Source organism: Lipophrys pholis (assembly GCF_963383615.2).
Source record: "Lipophrys pholis genome assembly, chromosome: 20".
Lineage (NCBI taxonomy): Eukaryota > Metazoa > Chordata > Actinopteri > Blenniiformes > Blenniidae > Lipophrys > Lipophrys pholis.
In genome coordinates this window covers 10,116,264-10,133,374 of record NC_137648.1, presented here as the reverse complement: position 1 = coordinate 10,133,374, position 17,111 = coordinate 10,116,264, and the positions used below count along the sequence as shown (strand labels likewise).

Sequence of the window (17,111 nt, the reverse complement as noted above, 5' to 3'; positions counted from 1 at the left end):
CTCGGGCCAGCAGCTCGGAGCAGCTGTATCGACCCGGGACGTTACATATTAACCACTCACACACAAACAGTAGATAATCAGCCACACACACACACACACACACACACACACACACACACACACGGTTTAGTGTGGAGCTGTTGCACCGCATGATATGACAACTTTTATCTACCTTCTCATCACAACAAATTTGGAGGAAAATGTTTCCTGTACCCAGGATTTTCAGCATAAACATCTTTTCTCGAGCAAAGAGTTAAATAGACCAAACAATGTCGAACCTGACCAAACATCTCCTGAATCAATGCTCCTTCCAGAACTATTGGTCAAGTAGAACATTGGAAGGAATAGACGCATTTATTGATGGTGACGTTATCATTTCTTATCAATTGTATATCCAGATGTATTTTCATGTATTGTACACTCAAGTATAGATTTCCCATTTTAATGTGTGAAACTGTGTACATACGTATTATCACATTTAGCTGAATGGATATTTAATAAACAATGTGTTGGTGTATTTTAATGTCCTGTTGTATCTCTTTACTTTTGACTCATTTAAATACACTCTGGTACACTGCTGTCACAGAGCAGAGCGAGACTGTGAATCATTTCCTCAACAAGCGTAAATGAACGAAGTTTCTATATATTGGCGTCGGTTTCAATACTGTAGTTGTCTAATTTGTCACATATCTTGCATAAAAAGGCAACGGAAGTTAGATAAATATCAACATTTTTGTTTTTATCATCGTTAAACCAAACATAGTTCCACTTGGTAAATGTTCACATTTGCTTTTGGTGAGAAGAGTTAATTCATTTAATGGTTTCAGGAAAACTATTTCCTTCACAGTGTTGGAAAGTAGAAAATACGAGATAAGAACAAGGTTTGATTTCTTCCCCTCATTGAGGTGAAAGCAACTCTGTAAATCTACTAACAGTCGGAGCCCCCACCTCAGTGAAAAAGGGACCTTCAGTGGCTGTGACGATAATATTTATAACTGATGTAACTGTGGGTGTGTCAGTGTGTGTTTGGGTTCGGCCTGAAGGTTTGACAAAGGCACAGGAAAATCCCACTGCAGGCCAAACGGAGCGCATGCTGTATCTGTGTGTGTGTGACAGGTGAGCTGAGAGTTATCAGAGGCAGGTGTGGGCTCGGTCCTATACATGCGGATATTGGGCCAGCTGTAGTGATCCCGTCCCTGACAGCACAGACGGAGGTGCTGGAGAGGGGGGCCGGATTGGAGAGGCGGGGGGGGGGGGGGTTGATAACAGTGTCAACTGACTCAGACATGCTGAGGTGGAGCGTGGGAGGGCACTGAGGTAACACCCAACAGGCTCTCAATAGGCCTCATTCACTAAAAGTCAGTCAAAGGTTTCACATGAGAGCAGGGAACGGGCAGGGAGGCTGATCTGTGGTGTTTGGACAAGCAGATAAACTTGTTGGATTGTCGGTGACTCAAACCTTTTCCTTTTTTTTTTTTTCCAACTCTCAAACTTAGAACATTCTTTTTAAATTACAGAAGAAAATAAACATAGGACTTCTATGCAACCTTGACATCTGAAGAACTATTTCACATTCAGATAGCGTGATATGTCTAATGAAATGCTGACAACAACGGTCACCACCATCAGTGAAAAGCACCGGGCACACAGGAGAACGTGTCACACGTTTCAGTTGCAGAAACAACTTTAGACGTTATTTTAAGGGAGCTCAAGGAAATCACTTCAGACAGACAAAATTTCTGTGCGACTTCACAGCAGCTTATTGCGGCACTCTGTTATTTTAACAAAATCTAATTGAGAAGGAAGACAATACATCCGATTGTCACGAGTTCCTGATTTTGTATGTTTGGTAACATTTTCAAACTTCAAAACAACATTTTTACCTTAACCGTGCCTCATAGCACGAATGTGGTTTTAACCTGCTGCCCTGCAGGTCTTTTTGATTTGGGATTTGCTTATTCTTCCTTACATGGGTTCATTCCAGGTTCTCTGGCTTCCTCCCACGCTAATTCACCTGCATGGGGGAGTCAGTGCACGGGTCAATGTCTAGCATTCTATTAGCACGGCAATAAACAGGTGACTTCTCCAAGGTATGGGGCTTCTTCTGACGTTCGCTCGGATAGGACGTGACCTCCCCTTGACCCTGAATTTGATAAAAAACAAGTGCAGAAGAGGAATGGTTGGATAGACACATGGACTTTTGAGATGTCCCTCTGTTTCGTATATCGGGACGCTGCAGTACCTGCAATGTATAAACCCTGGAAATCTGGTTCAACTGAACGGCAGTGTAGCTTCATCGGACCCAGGCAAATCAACAATTAAAAGAAAAAACAAAACAAAACAACCCATAGACCTTTAGTAACGTTGATATCATACTACTCGAAGAGAATGAACGTTTTTCCTCTCAACAATTACACAGTGTGGTGACTGTAAAGGCTGAAAGAGATTGATTTAGTTTCAGGTTTGACTTCAGCAAAAGATCTAAGTGACGACTAATATCTGCCAACTGTAAATCACGTCTGAGAGCGTTATGGGAGGGTTGATAAGATTGAGATTAGCGGAGTAAATTCTGCGTGTGTGTGTGATTAATGGAGACAGACAGTCTCCTCTCTCTCTCTCCCAGGCCGGGTGCCACACCACAGATCAGCAGATAGAGACTCGTGCTGCAAGGAGCCAGGGTGACATGTTTAAAGCCCGAATCAATCAGCGTGGAGGAAAGACTCCCGGATGTTTACAATGTTTAGGTATCAGTCAATTCACTTTTAAACCCAGCAGATTAAATCATTTTCTAGCAAGGCGAGTCACTGGAGCCATGATCTTTTACAGCAGAGCCCATGGGAGTGCTGGACATGCACGGTTGATCAATTTGAGGTATTTAACTTGACTTATCTAACACTGTCCACAAACTATACATGCTCTATTTGTTTCTGTAAACATTTCAGTTGAATTTTTTTTTACAGCATTTAGACGCCCCCATTTATTTCTCAGTGGTACATTCCAATCAGTTAAATGAGGCACACATGAGAGAGTGGGTGTGGGTCACTTAGTGTCCCGCCGCCTTACCACACAGCAGTGCTCTTGAAATTGTGCACCAGCGATGGGGGAAAGGCTGCAGAGTCAAAAGAGCTTCGCTTGCTCTTTTGACGACTGTAAAGCTGTGTTCAGCAAGTCATGGAAGCTCGAGGCTCACCAGTGCAAACACACAGGTTTGGTAAGTGGTGCCGGGAGACCTCGCTTCAGCCAAACTGAACACGTGAACAACCAATCACCCTATAAGCTTGTTGTGCTTGACTGGTAATGGCCAATAAAGGTTTTTCTTTATGTGATAGAAACCGTTCTCGTGCGAGAACTGCGACAGGAGATTCTGCACTCGCCTTCTTCTCACCAGGCATGAGCTCGGTCACGGTGGGGAGAAGCCACACAAGTAAGTCGTGCGATTTCGGTGCAGTGAGATCCTGATGCCGGTCATCACTTTGAACCGTTTTTTTTGATTCTGCTCTCAAGGTGCCTGGCTGATGGATGCGACGAGACGTTCGTCACAAATGCCAGCATGAAGAACCACATGGCTCGAGTCCACCGGCACCAGGAGAAACGGCATCAAGTAGATCTCTTTACCAGCGTAACTTCCCACAAAGAAGGATGTACTGTAACTTTGGTCTTTTTCTTGCTTCCTCTCAGTGCGACCTTACGGATTGCAGAAAGGATTTCCACAAGAGGATCCAACTGAAAGCTCACAATTATGATCAGCACCAGCAGCCTCTGCCTTTCCTGTAAGAAACTCGACTGCTGATAAACTGAAACTTATTTCCTCTGGCCACTCCACATCTAAACTCTTGCTCTTTGAAGCTGCACTTTCAGCGGTTGTACCAGAGGATTTCCCTCGCATGGAAAACTTAAACACCACGAGAAGACGCATGAAGGTTGGGAACCAGAATTTTCTTTTCCTTTCTCATTAAAACGTTTAAAACCGACGCCTTCATGTTGCCGTTGTAGGCTACGCTTGCGAGACGGACGCGTGTCCTTTCAAGGGGAAAACATGGACTGAGTATCTGACGCACAGGAAAGTACATTTAGGTATGAATGGCTGGATTGTATCTAGAAATAGTTGCACAATTGTCTGCAGTCATATTGATGTTTTGTTTTTTGTTTTTGCTCAGTCAAGGTGTCATGTGGGAAGTGCACCAAGCTGTTTAACAACTTCTGGTTTTTACACCAACATGAGCTGCGTATCCACTCGGGGCAACCAAAGAGGATGTTCGCTTGCCCCAGAGATGACTGCAACAAAAAGTTCACGCGTCGTTTCAACATGGAAAACCACGTCCTTGGAGACCATGAGGGGAAGAAGCCGTTCAGCTGTGCCTATTCCGGCTGTGAGAAGAGCTTTGCCATGAAGGTGAAGCTACACTGGTTTTGTTGAAACCTACCGGATCGTCAAAATGTTTTCACTTCTCGTCTTTGCAGGTTCAATTGAGCAATCCTAAATGTTTCTTGAACGGAAAATGTACACTTTCAGCAAACCCCAATGGGGAAAATAAGGATATTCTGTGAAACTGCTCATCCTCTAGCTGGTGTCTTTAACAGGAAAGCCTGTGGCGACATGGAGTGGTGCATGACCCAGCAAAGAAAAAGCTGAAGGTAAAGTGTCCTTGGCAACTATTTTACTCCCCCGCTACTTTCATGTAGGCTTTGCAGCTTTTCTGTCCTTGTGTGTAATGTAGAGGTTTTTCCCCCTTTTTTAGGCGCTGCATCCGAAAAAGAATCGGCCACAGCAGGTCAAACGGGCAGCTGTAGCCACTCAAGAGGGAATGGGCAACCTTGTCAGAAAGCTGGACAATATGGCTTTGTACCCCAACACATCCTAATCTGATGTAAATATCTGAATGTACTTGTAGAAACATGCATTCTGGTTAATTTAGATTTTTTTTTTTTTTGTTTTTGTTTCAATAAATCCTCATTTAAGCATGACGTTTTCTCTTGATGCATTTCTTTTCATGGCTGTCATACAAAATGCTAAACTACGATACCGTAGCTTTCCAATGTGTAAAAGCACACTTTGAGTCACCAATCCTTTGAAGGAAATGTTTATTAAACAAACGGAACACACATTCACACGTATAAAACTGCAGCTGCAGGAACAGCTGGCTGTCATGTGATGAGGCCTGAGGGCAGGAGAGCCCTCAGGGTGCGGCAGGTTTCTAATAAGGCCTGAGGCTTATTCAGCTGGATGCAGCGCTGGTATTACAGAGCATCTTGATTAAAGTGATTAGCAGTCATTATCCTACATGACAGATAATGGACTGCCTTTTTATTTCATTCGCTCTCTACCTGCAAACGTTGCATCCACCTGAATACAGCCCTGGATTCTAAAACTGCCCGGTGAGGTGAATACAGCACAGATCGCCTGGAAACGGTTCCAGTACCTTCTTCCCACAGGAGTGAAGACAACATGGCCATATGAACACAGCAGTGTGTTTGTGAGTGCAGTCTGTCGAGTGACGTGGCACGGTCTGGATCAGTTCCCACCTGGTCAGGGCAGGATCGATCCTGCTGCGTCTACAACAGTTCTGAATGCTTTTGGTCCTGGATTAAGCCCGGTATGGAGCGATGTACAATAGCGTGTACTAGTTCACTTTGGCCAAGGTCGTTCCCGATATAGAAACATTCTGGGGTGGACTCGGTGTAGTGTGCAGCTTGCTGATGATCTTTCCTAGCTATACCAGGCTGCCAGGCCAGGACACTACAGTCAGCGCCACGCGGCTGCGCTGCTCTTTCAACATGGGCACAAGTGCAGAATGGCTCATTCCTGCTGTCGACAGGCCGTTCACCGCCACTATCATGTCGCCACACCTAGGACGGGAGACGAGAGAAGTCAATTTAATGGCTTGTAAACAATAGCTGGTGATATGGTAATAAAAAACCTGCGCATTTGAATCAATAGAACGGAAAAGTTTTCTATTCACAGAACGTTAAGTTCATTGAGTTAAACTGAATTTATTTTGTATTCATTACAAACCCAAAAGTGCTAGTGAAGCACTTATTTTTCTTCAGGGGGGTGTTACAATATTTTTTATATATATATATATATATTGCTGAAACTGAAAATCCTGCTGCTTTAACCTTGGGATTGTAAACAAATGTTTTATTTACTGAAGATAAATGTCATCTCCGTGTGGATATCCACAGGCTACACTTTTCTTTGAATGCCTCTTCTGTTAAACTGAAGAACGGTGTTCAATATGTTTATATCTATAATAAATGGTAATCATTTTGATTCATATTCATAATAGCATACAAAGATAAAATAAAATACTTGTATTTTTGTTTACAACAGTAGATAAAATATTCATTACACATCAAAAAGGACTCACCTATTGAACTTGGCATAATAAAGTACGGTATACAATGAAAATATTTGCTTAGCTTTCACAGCTGCTCAACTACAAGAGATTTAATCCCTTCTTCACCGAAGTCTCAAAATGTTCAAGCAGTTCTGTGTTTAATCATAAAGGCCATTGGGTTGTTTCTCATTGAAAAGGGAAAATATGATCATCTCATGTCCTTGTAGCACACTCTATCATCCCACCGCTGTCATCTATCATTTACAGGAGGTCGCAGTTTATCTTCCACCTAATTCACCACTATATCACTGCTACCATAAGCCACAGAGAGAAGTGGGAGGAACAGCTAATCACTCACTTGAGGCGACCGTCGTAGTACGCAGGTGTGCCAAGGACGATGGTCTTGATAAAGAAGGCCTGGTTGCCGTGGCTCTCCTCGTATCCCCCAACGATACTGAAGCCCCAGCTGCCCGGGTGACTCCTCCGCAACACAATCTCATGGCTGCTGTGCAGGTAGCTGCAAGCGGGGAGTGAAGAGGAGAGTGAATGGAGGCAAAACTCAGAAGTAATAAACAAGGCAATTCATGACAGCAAATAAATCACTTGTTTGTCTCCTCTGATAGAAAAAAAAATCAAAAGATTTGAGAGGGTTTTTTTGTAGGGAATGTTTCAAATGTGTTCAAACTGAGGCAAAGAGAATATAAAGAAATTATGAGGAAATCAGAAACAAGAACTATCATCTACTTTATTCAAAGACACATTTTTAGAATGGAATCATGAGTAAGTCTTATAAAAAAGACCCATAATATATCAAATATAATGAAGTTTAACAGTTGCAGACTAGACAGGAAGACCTTTCATGCATTTCAGAGTAAAATCTATTAATTGGTACACATTAGTTTTTGGTCATAGGATCCTGGATCCTGGTTAATCTCAAAGTTTTGTCGTGGTTCACATTCTGAAATAAGAGTAAGAATATCCCTGGTTTGGGGGCTTTATGAGTGAAGTTTGCATGTTCTCCCTGGGTGCGTTGGACATTCTAAATTGCCTCTCGATGTAAATGTGGGTGTGTGACTTTAGTAAGTCGGTCACACAACCACATATCACTGCTAAGTAGAAGGACATCATCCGTACCTGCATTGAAACTATTTGAGCAGAAACATAGATTGAAGGGGAGAGATTATCATCACTATCCTAGCCGACAAAGCACATCATGTCCCAATATATTTTATATCCTCTGTGCATTCTTCTCCAGTTGCTCACCTGGGCAGACCGAGCCACATGACCCACGAGGGGGACCAGTTGGCATCAAAGTCACTGTCGTGCGTGTGAGGTAGCAGCTCGTCGTGGTCGTGCTCTTCCACCATGCTGACCTCCAGCACTCGCAGCTGGACTGAGGGTGAAGCAGCACTGGCCTTTAACGTGCCCACGGCCTCACTGTGGCTCAGGTAGGTCAAGTCCTGCCCGTTGATGCTCAGTAGCACATCGCCTGAAGGATTGAACAAGAAGATTGCCGACACGATGTTTGTGATCTTGTTCGGCGGGTTCGATTTAATAAGATTTCAGTGAGAAGTGCTCACCTCTTTTGATTCGTCCGTCCCGTGACAAGCAGCCGTGTGGCTGCACGCTTGTCACAAAGATGGGCAGCTCCCCGCTCTTACTGCCCCGGCCTCCTGCAACCGTCATGCCCAGAGACTCGAGTGGTTCCTTCTTCACAGTGATGTGTTTCTCCTTACAGGTCACACACTGGGAAAGGTCCTGAGAGTGGCCGTGTAGAATACACAGAGAAGCAGAAGCTCAAACTTAATATGTGTGCTTATTTACAGATTAATATCCTTGGCACGTCTCCCAAAAAATTTCAGTTAATTCACTACATCCATAAGCTTTGCAATATAACTAGTGATTTTCACTCTACTAATGCCTGACTTATTTGAATGACTCTTAGTACAACTTTTCTTGTTGTGATGGAGGGGTAAACATCTCCTTTCTCTCACAACGTCCCTCTCAAAGCCATCGAAATCATACTTTTTGTGTTGTGAGCCTCAGAATACCACAAGTACCATCATGACTGCGTAACATCATATGACTGCAGCACCAAATGAGCCCAAAATTTCAGAGAGACCCTTGTCATAACTGGCTAACGTGCAACAAATCTGTCACACCTATGTGTTCGGGGACTCATTGCATGAAAACTTTGGCAACAGGCCTTCAAGTTTTTACAGAAAAACCCACTCACATTGCAATTTAATCAGGAATTTCACTGTCTCGTAATAAAAAATTTTTTCAAACACACTTCAGTAAAAGTCACACCACATTCACGAGTATTGGTTTTAATATGTAAAGCTGTCTCCTCACTCTGTGTGTGCTGGTGCGGGATAGATGGATGGGCACAGGACTCGGGGTGGAGCTGTGGTTAGGCAGAAAGTGGTCAAGGCAGTAGAGGTCTCTGGTCGAGCTTGATTTTGGCGGTGGGGGTGGTGTGGGTTTGCTTGGCCGACCAATCATCAGGTGTACTCGTTCTCCACTGGCCTAGAAAGGCAGAATCATCAGAGTCTGAGTTTTAGTGAGGAATCCCCAACCGTCATCCCTAAATAATCCAGCCTGGGTGACCAAATGCATTCGCACCTGTATGATTTGAGCAGCCTGCTCTGGGGTCCCGTGTCGTAGGTCCTGGTCGTTGACAGCGAGCACGCGGTCGTTACTGCGAAGTCGGCCGTCCTTTGCTGCAAGGCCTCCATCCAAGAGATCCAACACAAACACCCCTGACTCATCCGTTCGTCGCACCAGCTTGATGCCGAGCTGCTCTGTAGAGTCTCGTTTGTGTAGCGTGATTCTCAGCGTGGCCGGACTGGCGGGGGCGCCTTCAGGGGTGGAGCAGGGGGCGTGGGGCACGGCTGGAGTGCAGGAGGAAGACGAGGGAGGCGCCCGGGAGGCACAGCGACGTTCTCTCAGCACTGTCAGCTGCAGGGTGGTGCAGGGGCGTGCCAGGGTGGAGCGAGCAAAACTGTGCGGCACATTGCTGATGTCAACATTGTTTACCTTTGAAAGAGAAGAAGCAAAGGACATGCTATAAAACCAAACGTGCGTTTGGAAATCATTAAACAGTTGCCTGAACTATTTCAGTTCTTTAAGCTGACAATGTGAAATGTTTGGTTTCAACCACAGCTGATTATGGACGAAGGCAGGATGAACCCTGGACAGGCCATCAATCCATCACGGTGCAAACACAAACAATCACATTCACACCGACAGGGAACTTTAAGACACTGATTAACCTCAAACGCATGTTTTTGGATTGTGGAGTCTGGCGTTCCTGGAGGAAATACAAATACAACGAAAAGCCTCCGAACTGAACCGGGGATATTAGTACGAGAGTTCTCACCACTGTGTGGCCCTTCATTGTAACCAATGAAGAATCAAATCGAAATTCTGTGTAGATTTTTCACTCAGAGCTTTATTCACATACAAATATTCACTTCATTCAGCATAGTCAAAAGAATGATAGTTAGCAAAGCTATAAACACTAAAAACAAGTATAGAAATACGATAAAGATGAGAGTGTTTGGTAAACATTCTGACACCTTCAAAATATGTTTTCCTTGAAAACTGTGAAAAAGCAGAAGAAAAGTTAAGCTCTCACTTGTAATATCTGATCTCCAGCGAGCAGCCGTCCGTCTCGCGCGATGACTCCATCTCGGTACACCTCCTGAATCACGATGTTGATCAGAGGGGTCTCATTCCCTCCGACGATGCTGATTCCCAGCTCCACATATGGGTTCGCCCGGTGTACCTCTATGGCCGTTATCTCTCCTTCAGGAAGGGAGGGCAACTTCACACAGCCTAATGGGACACACCAGCCATGTTACAGGACTTCATTTCAGACTTGAATTTCCACATCATCCTAAACCTCCCGGTGATATTCTCTGAATTTGATTTTCCTTTCTGTCTAAGATTACAGCAGTTACAATTTTCGGAAACATAAGCTGCAGTATTTCATCATCTCAGATTTCAGGCATTACCTTCCTCAGCAGACAGAGGCGGGGATTCAGGGCAGTCCCAGCCAGAGGAGGTGGAGCTGACGGAGCGGAGGAGATGGATGCAAGGATTACTGAGGGGCCGCTTCACCCTGGGGACCACACACTCCAACCCAACCACACCTCGAGACAGAGAGCCAAGTGGGATTGTTAATATCCATCTGACACTTTCTCCTTCTCTACAAAATGATTGATCTCATCGATGATCTAAATCCCTTCACTTTGGACAAGGCAGGCGCATCGACTTACTGTCTTCTTCTGTGCTTTCCTCGAAGGCAGGGTTGTCGAGGCCTGCGTCATTGGTCCACACCGGTCCGTTACCACTGGCGTTGTTTGGTCCAGAGGGCGGCGAGGGTGTTCGGTCCCTCAGGTCTGTCTGTGGAGAAGTAGGCGTCCTGGGAGGGCTGGTAACCATCGCTCGCTCGTCCCCGCTCTCGCACCGTGGGCCGTCCACACTCGTCTGCTGACACTGCGTCCCAGGACACCTTCCACACAGCAACAGGTGTCAGTGTGTTGGGGGCACGAGCGGCATCCAAGAACTTCAGTCTTGAGGAAAGAAAAGGCTGTTTTTGTGGCTCCCATCGCTAAAATATCTACCAGTTCTTATGGATTACAGATTAACAGTTAGGCAGCAGAAGCCAACATGTAATGGCTTTAAAACTTATCCTGGCATTTTAAGTTATGTATGATATCAGAATAATTCATTAAACATGTGTTAAAAGTCTGGATCTGCCCCATATAAATTCAAAGCTTGTTGAAAATTTTAGGTGATTACATAATTTTGCATTATATATATTTCATGCATGACTGAAGTCCTCTTTATATAACGGCTTTCACAGACTTGGTAGCACTCCTTGTGACAGATAAACTAATCAGGTCTAAATGCAATGAAAGTGTTTATATAGAAATTCTACATGCCGGCTACATATCCTACTATATGAAGTATTTTTTATGCTTTGGAAAAAGTTTAATCCTGCATCAATTGCGCAAAGAAATATGTATCCGTCCTTCCATCAGGTTTGGGTTTTAAGGGCTGGAGACCATTCCAGCTTAATGCAAAGGGTAGTGTAGACCGTGGACAGGCCACACACAGAGAGCAAATCACTTTCACTCCGTCGCATCCAATGCAGAGTTTACTCAAATTCCTCACAAACATTAGCCTTCCAAGTATTTAATTTTGCTACTGCCCACGTCTTACTCCCATATGACTCGGTAAAGACTTTTTCACATGCATTCATCAAGCCCATAAGCTGAAAGACAGAAGTCAATATAAGAGTTGGCGTCGCTGTGAGGCGAGGGTGTTAACCACTAAACTGCCCTTCACATAGTAAAAAAAAAAAAACCATTCTTTATCATGAACTTCAATATGCCAAGATGATGTTTTTGTTTTTTACTCATTCTTTTTGATCGATTTTTTAAAGTTGGAACATATTCAGATGAAACTTTAAATAAAAAAAAGCAGACACATTCTATAAAACACTTGAGAGCCTCACTAATGAGGCATATTTTCTGAAAGTTTCAGCCACTTCAAAGTATTCCTTCTTGTCTCAAATTATCAGAAGCGTAGCTGAAAGTGGTGCATCTACCCCGGCCCATAAATAGAAACTCTTTACTGAAAACGATTAAAAATAGACAGACTCAAGGGATCGATGTGGCCTCACCCTTAATTGACTGTGAAGTATTTAGTGTAAGTGGCAGTCATGAGGTGATTGAATTATTAAAATGTTACCACGTCCTTTCCTACCTCAAAACCTAAACAGTATTTTGCTGTTGTATAAGATTTTTTGCTGAAAGTGTTCAATGAATATTTAATAATGTAAGCACTCTTTGAAAACACTAGACAGCAGAAGTGTCAACTTCTGTCTTGTTTTCCTGAAACGAATCACTTTTTAAAGTGTCCATTCTTACACAAAGCATTGAAAACTGTGGGAGACTTTATCCTGTAAGTTTCATCTTTTAATCTACCATGCAGAACGATCCCTGAGCACCATATACAGCGTTGACCAATGGTGACAGTGGACCAACTTGGTTCCTGTTTCTATCTCAGACCCCAGTCTGCACCCACGTGGGACCAAGGTTTTATCTTTACCAAAGAATATCACGGTAGTGTCCACTGTGACCTCGGTTGATGTGTCTCACGCCATCTTTCCTTGTCTTTTGAACACGACATGATGAGTGCATGCTTCGCTGAGCAGCGAACTTCTGCTGATGTAATTGAGACCGACTGGGGACAGTGACTGCTGAAATTGAAGCTGAAATCAGGATGCCACTGTGGCTTTTTACAATTTCATATTTATATCTTGTAAATGTTGTCCTCTAACCTACAAAAGGACATTCGTCTGCATTATTGCATAATTTTTTTGATACATATCTGTGTTTTAGTTCCTCAGACTGTGTTGCTCAAGTCAGTTTGATGACTTTATGGCTGTCCTGTCCATTTGCAGCTTTTACACCACATTTGTCTTTTTGTTCCAACAGTCACTTGTGGCTACACAGGCCTGAAAGTCAAGATTGTGTTGGAATCAACAGTCAATGGCCGGGCTCTCCTGTAAAGAAGGCTGGCTCACAAAAGCTTTTAATAGATCATTAGTGATATCTTGTTAGTGTGAGCTTGTTAAGGGGAATCTTCTCAACTCAACGGAGGTGTGAGGTGATCAGTAGCTAACCACTCAAGCAGGCGTCCAAACACAGGTGGATATATCCTCGGTAACGCACACAATCCTGTGACAAATCTGCTATAAAGAAGTCAACTGTCTGATTTAGATCCCTGCAGGCATTAAAAAGAAGTGCTGTTTAAAATCACCAAGGACCACCATTTCCATTTTCCTCACATGAAGACAACGGCACAGCTTCTATCCAGCAACAGTAACCTAACCTGGCTCCCCAATGACAAACTGACAAATGAAATAAATACACACACACACACACACACACACACACACACACACACACACACACACACACACACACACACACACACACACACACACACACACACACACACACACACACACACACCATCTGGTATTCTTTGCTAGACCTGGTGACAGCAAGGAGAGGGGAAAGAGGGTCAAGAAAAAAGAAAAGAAAAGTGAAAGGCAGAGGGAACAGTAGAGGGACCCAGTGGGGAAAAGATGTCCCAAATCACCCTGACCTCACACCTCACTGTGATCAAACTCACCACAGGCCAGGGTTACCCTTGGCAGTCTCGCAGAAGAAATGGTTGAAAAGGTCTCTGGTGTTGAAGTTGCTCAGCATGGTCGCAGAATGAGAACTTGGAGCTCCTGGTTAGCCAACCCATGACTGTGGTAGGGAACCACTAATCCCCTGTCACATGACTTACAGCCCAATAATCTCCTCAGGGTCTCTCAGCACCTGGTCCAAACAGGCCAAAAGCCAAATCGTGTGGATTGGAGGGGGGGGGCTTTAACGTCAAGAATGGTGGGTTAAGTCCAACAGACCATGACTCAGATTTGTAAGATCTGCATCAGTTATGGTGAAAAGTGGGCCAATCACTGCAGCAAGTATAATAGAAAGCGCCTTATCTCTTCAAAACCTGTAAAATCCTGGTTTTCACACGTGAAAAGCATTTGATCTAAAAGCAAATTTGCACCCAGCTCCGACACATCCATTCAATGATGATGGCTTCTTAAAAGTCTGCATAAGTTCATTACCTGTGTTTGAGGTGAGCCTCCAGGTCACATCGAGGCATGCTGAGGGAGCAGACAGGAGTCAGAGGGCAGGAAACAGACAACTTGTCTAGCAGCTTGTGCACCAGGATGCTGGATCTGCGGCATGCCTGCAGCTGCAACCTCGTCCTGTCCAGCGGGCAGAAGTCCCTCTCCTGCAGGAAGCTCCGCAGGCAGCGGGCGCAGAAAGTGTGTCCACATGGCGTGTCAAGAGGCTGCACCAGCGGCTGCAGACAGATGTGGCACACCAGGTCGTCGTCCACTTCCAGGCGGTAGTTGTAAAGGTGGTTCTCCCAGCTGCGGTGGATCTGGCCACACTCGGGACAGAGAGCCTCCAGGGCTGGCTCTGTGGGGACGGCGATGCCCACCTCGCTGCCCGGGCTGCCCATCTCTTTTCTGACAACGCAACTCAGCTTTGGCACAAATGACTCCAGCGAGGCTGCAGGGTTGGGAAGGGGCACACACTCCTATCCCATAAGCTTCAGAGGTGGAAGTGGATGCAACGTGGACAGATGCCCCCCAGTGGATGATGGCACATCACCCTGCAGGTCAGAGGGCAGAGCATGAGGGTTAAACAGCTGTTTCAGAAAAACAACAAGTGTCTGATTATGTGCTTGTGCATTTATTCATGTGGCAAATGCTTTGTGCACGTGTGCCCACGTGTTTGCGTGAGATCGGTCATGTGTATGTGTGCGCGCGTGTATGTCAGTGAGATTATGTATTGCTGCTCCTGTCCACTAATCTGACAGTATAATCTCTCTTTTGCTCTCGCCTGCTCCAATCTTCCAATTCCACAGAGAGGGAATTATCTGGGATTGAGGCAAAAGAGAGGACACAGATCAGAGGAAGTGGGATGTGGAAGCAACAGAAGAGGACTGGTGTCGACCAGTGAGAAAGGAATGCATGACAGAATGGAGAGGGGGAAGAAACAAGGAGATGAGCAAAAGAGATCAATTGGAAATAAGAATAAGAGGAGAGGAAGGGTGGGAGCAGGTATGGGTGAGTGTCGAGGCTGTGAAAAGCAATAAGCTCACAAAAGAGACAAAAACAAAAGAGCGAAGAAAATGGCAGGACCTTTTTCTGAAATGCTAGATATTTTTGGTTCAGGCCATGTGTGGCGGATGCACTCAGCCTCCTCTGCAGCAGAAAGAGAACATGCCTAAAGCAAAAGTCTTGAAATATAGCACTCCATCGAGCAGAGAGCTGTCCCCAGAGCTAATGCACAGAGCATCGCATCCAGAGCCATTCAGCCCCTCAGCCCCTCAGCCAGCACAGCCTCCCTCTCTGTGGGCCTGACGCTCTCCGCAGACAGCAGAGGGCGTGCCTCCACACTCGGTGGGGGCTGGCCCAGCCACAGTGTGACTACCTGCCTCTGTTTCCAGTGAGGGTCTGCTCCTGTCTCCATGACGACCTGAATCCTGTTCTGTTCAGTGGGGCTTGACATTCAGAGTGTAGCCAGAGAAGGATGCAGAGGAGCCACACAACAGATGCACTTCTCTCAGCAGGATGCTCTGCTCCTCCCTGGTACAGCCTGAAAGCGTGTCAGACAGCGTAGCTGATGATGACAGTCCCCTTGGATGATTCTCTCATCCCCTTTTTTTCCTCGCTGCTTTTTTCTCATCTTGTCTTCGTTGGCTACCCATTTCTGTCACAACCTGTCTCTGCTGTCTCCTTGGCTACCGGACCGGTAGTTACTTATTTCAGCCTCCTTTAAGTACGTGCTCCTGTCTGTGTGTGACTGGCTGCTTCTGTCTCTATCCCGCAGCTGGACATGAATTAATCATGAGGACACAAGGCTCCTCTGTTTCTATAACAAAGCTGTGACATCACCACATCTCTCTCTCTCTCTCTCACACACACACACACACACACACACACACACACACACACACACACACACACACACACACACACACACACACACACACACACACACACACACACACACTTCTAAAGATGTGCAAGCATGAGTCCACTCTAGGAGAAGCAAACACGCGCTTGCACGTCAGAAGCTTTTTAGGTACCAGACCATGTGAATAGTCTTTATCAATAAGTAAAGTCTTCAGGTTTTCACTGTAACAGGAGTTTAGAGTGGTTGCCACGAAAAGCACTTGGATCTATTTTAAACACAGCTGAACTCTGTTGCAACAGCTTCCTTTACACAAGTAATGTGAACAGTAGCAAATGCCTGTGAAACGTCTCTCTTTCAATACCAGCGTGTGTGTGAGTCCAAGGCCATGCTGTTATTGTCATTGCACTGCTTTTCTGTGTATTGATAAATATCATGTCCTGGCTCTGCACCCCTATCTGCTCATTGTTCATTTTTACAGAAATGACAATCTAATCTTGCAGTACATGACAGGTCACGCAATAGACATGCGGAAATTACATTTCCAGAAAAGATGAAATTATGCAGTAGGCCACAGATTTGAAATGTCAGGTCCTGTCGGCTTAGCCTACATTTTGATAACACCCCCCATCCCTTATCTTAAAATATCCAGAAAGACTGTTAGCCACTTGGAAGATCAGGCCCATGGCTATTCCGCAAGGCAATTTTTTTCACACCAGTCACACAGACAGCGATTAAAAAAACTAAACAAAAATAAAGCTGACAGTGGTTAAAATAAAATGTGCAATCATTTTCTTTAGTGTCACAGCCCAGATCTTCACTGAAAATGCTGTAACTGCAGTGTCATGCTCCACGCATAACATTTCTTTAGACAAAAGCAATTTTCTAACGTTGCCCCCCCCATCTGTCTGACTCCATCCCACCTCCCACAGGCGTACAAACGCGGACAGATGAAGCGACAGCGGCAATATCAGTGCACATTCAGCCGCACACAGACACCGTTCACGCAGGCAGAGGATGCATGCAGATGTGACGCTACCTACCCCGGCTGCTCCTCCGCGCCGCCGTGCACTCCTGCCCCGAAAAGGGGGAGGGGGTGGGGGGTGGGGGGGGGGGCGATGATTAGCTGCGGCGGGACCTCAATCACGCATTCACCGCAACAGAGCGCAAAGCAAACCCGCACGAAAACGCCCCCGTGCCT

General features: G+C 45.2%; 2 protein-coding genes across 2 annotated transcripts; one reads left to right on the top strand and one right to left on the bottom strand.

Annotated features, from left to right (window-relative positions):
* Positions 1–2,960: 2,960 nt before the first annotated feature.
* gtf3ab (general transcription factor IIIA, b) lies at positions 2,961–4,964 on the top strand. Its single transcript, XM_080489075.1, has 9 exons — positions 2,961–3,211; positions 3,330–3,424; positions 3,505–3,601; positions 3,679–3,770; positions 3,847–3,920; positions 3,994–4,074; positions 4,158–4,393; positions 4,582–4,635; positions 4,740–4,964. The coding sequence occupies exons 1-9, from the start codon at positions 3,098–3,100 to the stop codon at positions 4,860–4,862; spliced, it is 966 nt and encodes a 321-aa protein (XP_080345201.1). The 5' UTR covers positions 2,961–3,097; the 3' UTR covers positions 4,863–4,964.
* Positions 4,965–5,064: 100 nt separating this feature from the next.
* On the bottom strand, positions 5,065–17,078 carry lnx2a (ligand of numb-protein X 2a). Its single transcript, XM_080489410.1, has 11 exons — positions 16,954–17,078; positions 14,047–14,603; positions 10,622–10,857; positions 10,358–10,495; positions 9,979–10,178; positions 8,964–9,377; positions 8,694–8,867; positions 7,919–8,096; positions 7,602–7,827; positions 6,697–6,855; positions 5,065–5,847 (listed from the first exon to the last, which is right to left on the bottom strand). Exons 2-11 carry the CDS (start codon positions 14,448–14,450, stop codon positions 5,712–5,714), a joined length of 2,265 nt encoding a protein of 754 aa, XP_080345536.1. The 5' UTR covers positions 14,451–14,603; positions 16,954–17,078; the 3' UTR covers positions 5,065–5,711.
* Between the last annotated feature and the right edge of the window lie 33 nt (positions 17,079–17,111).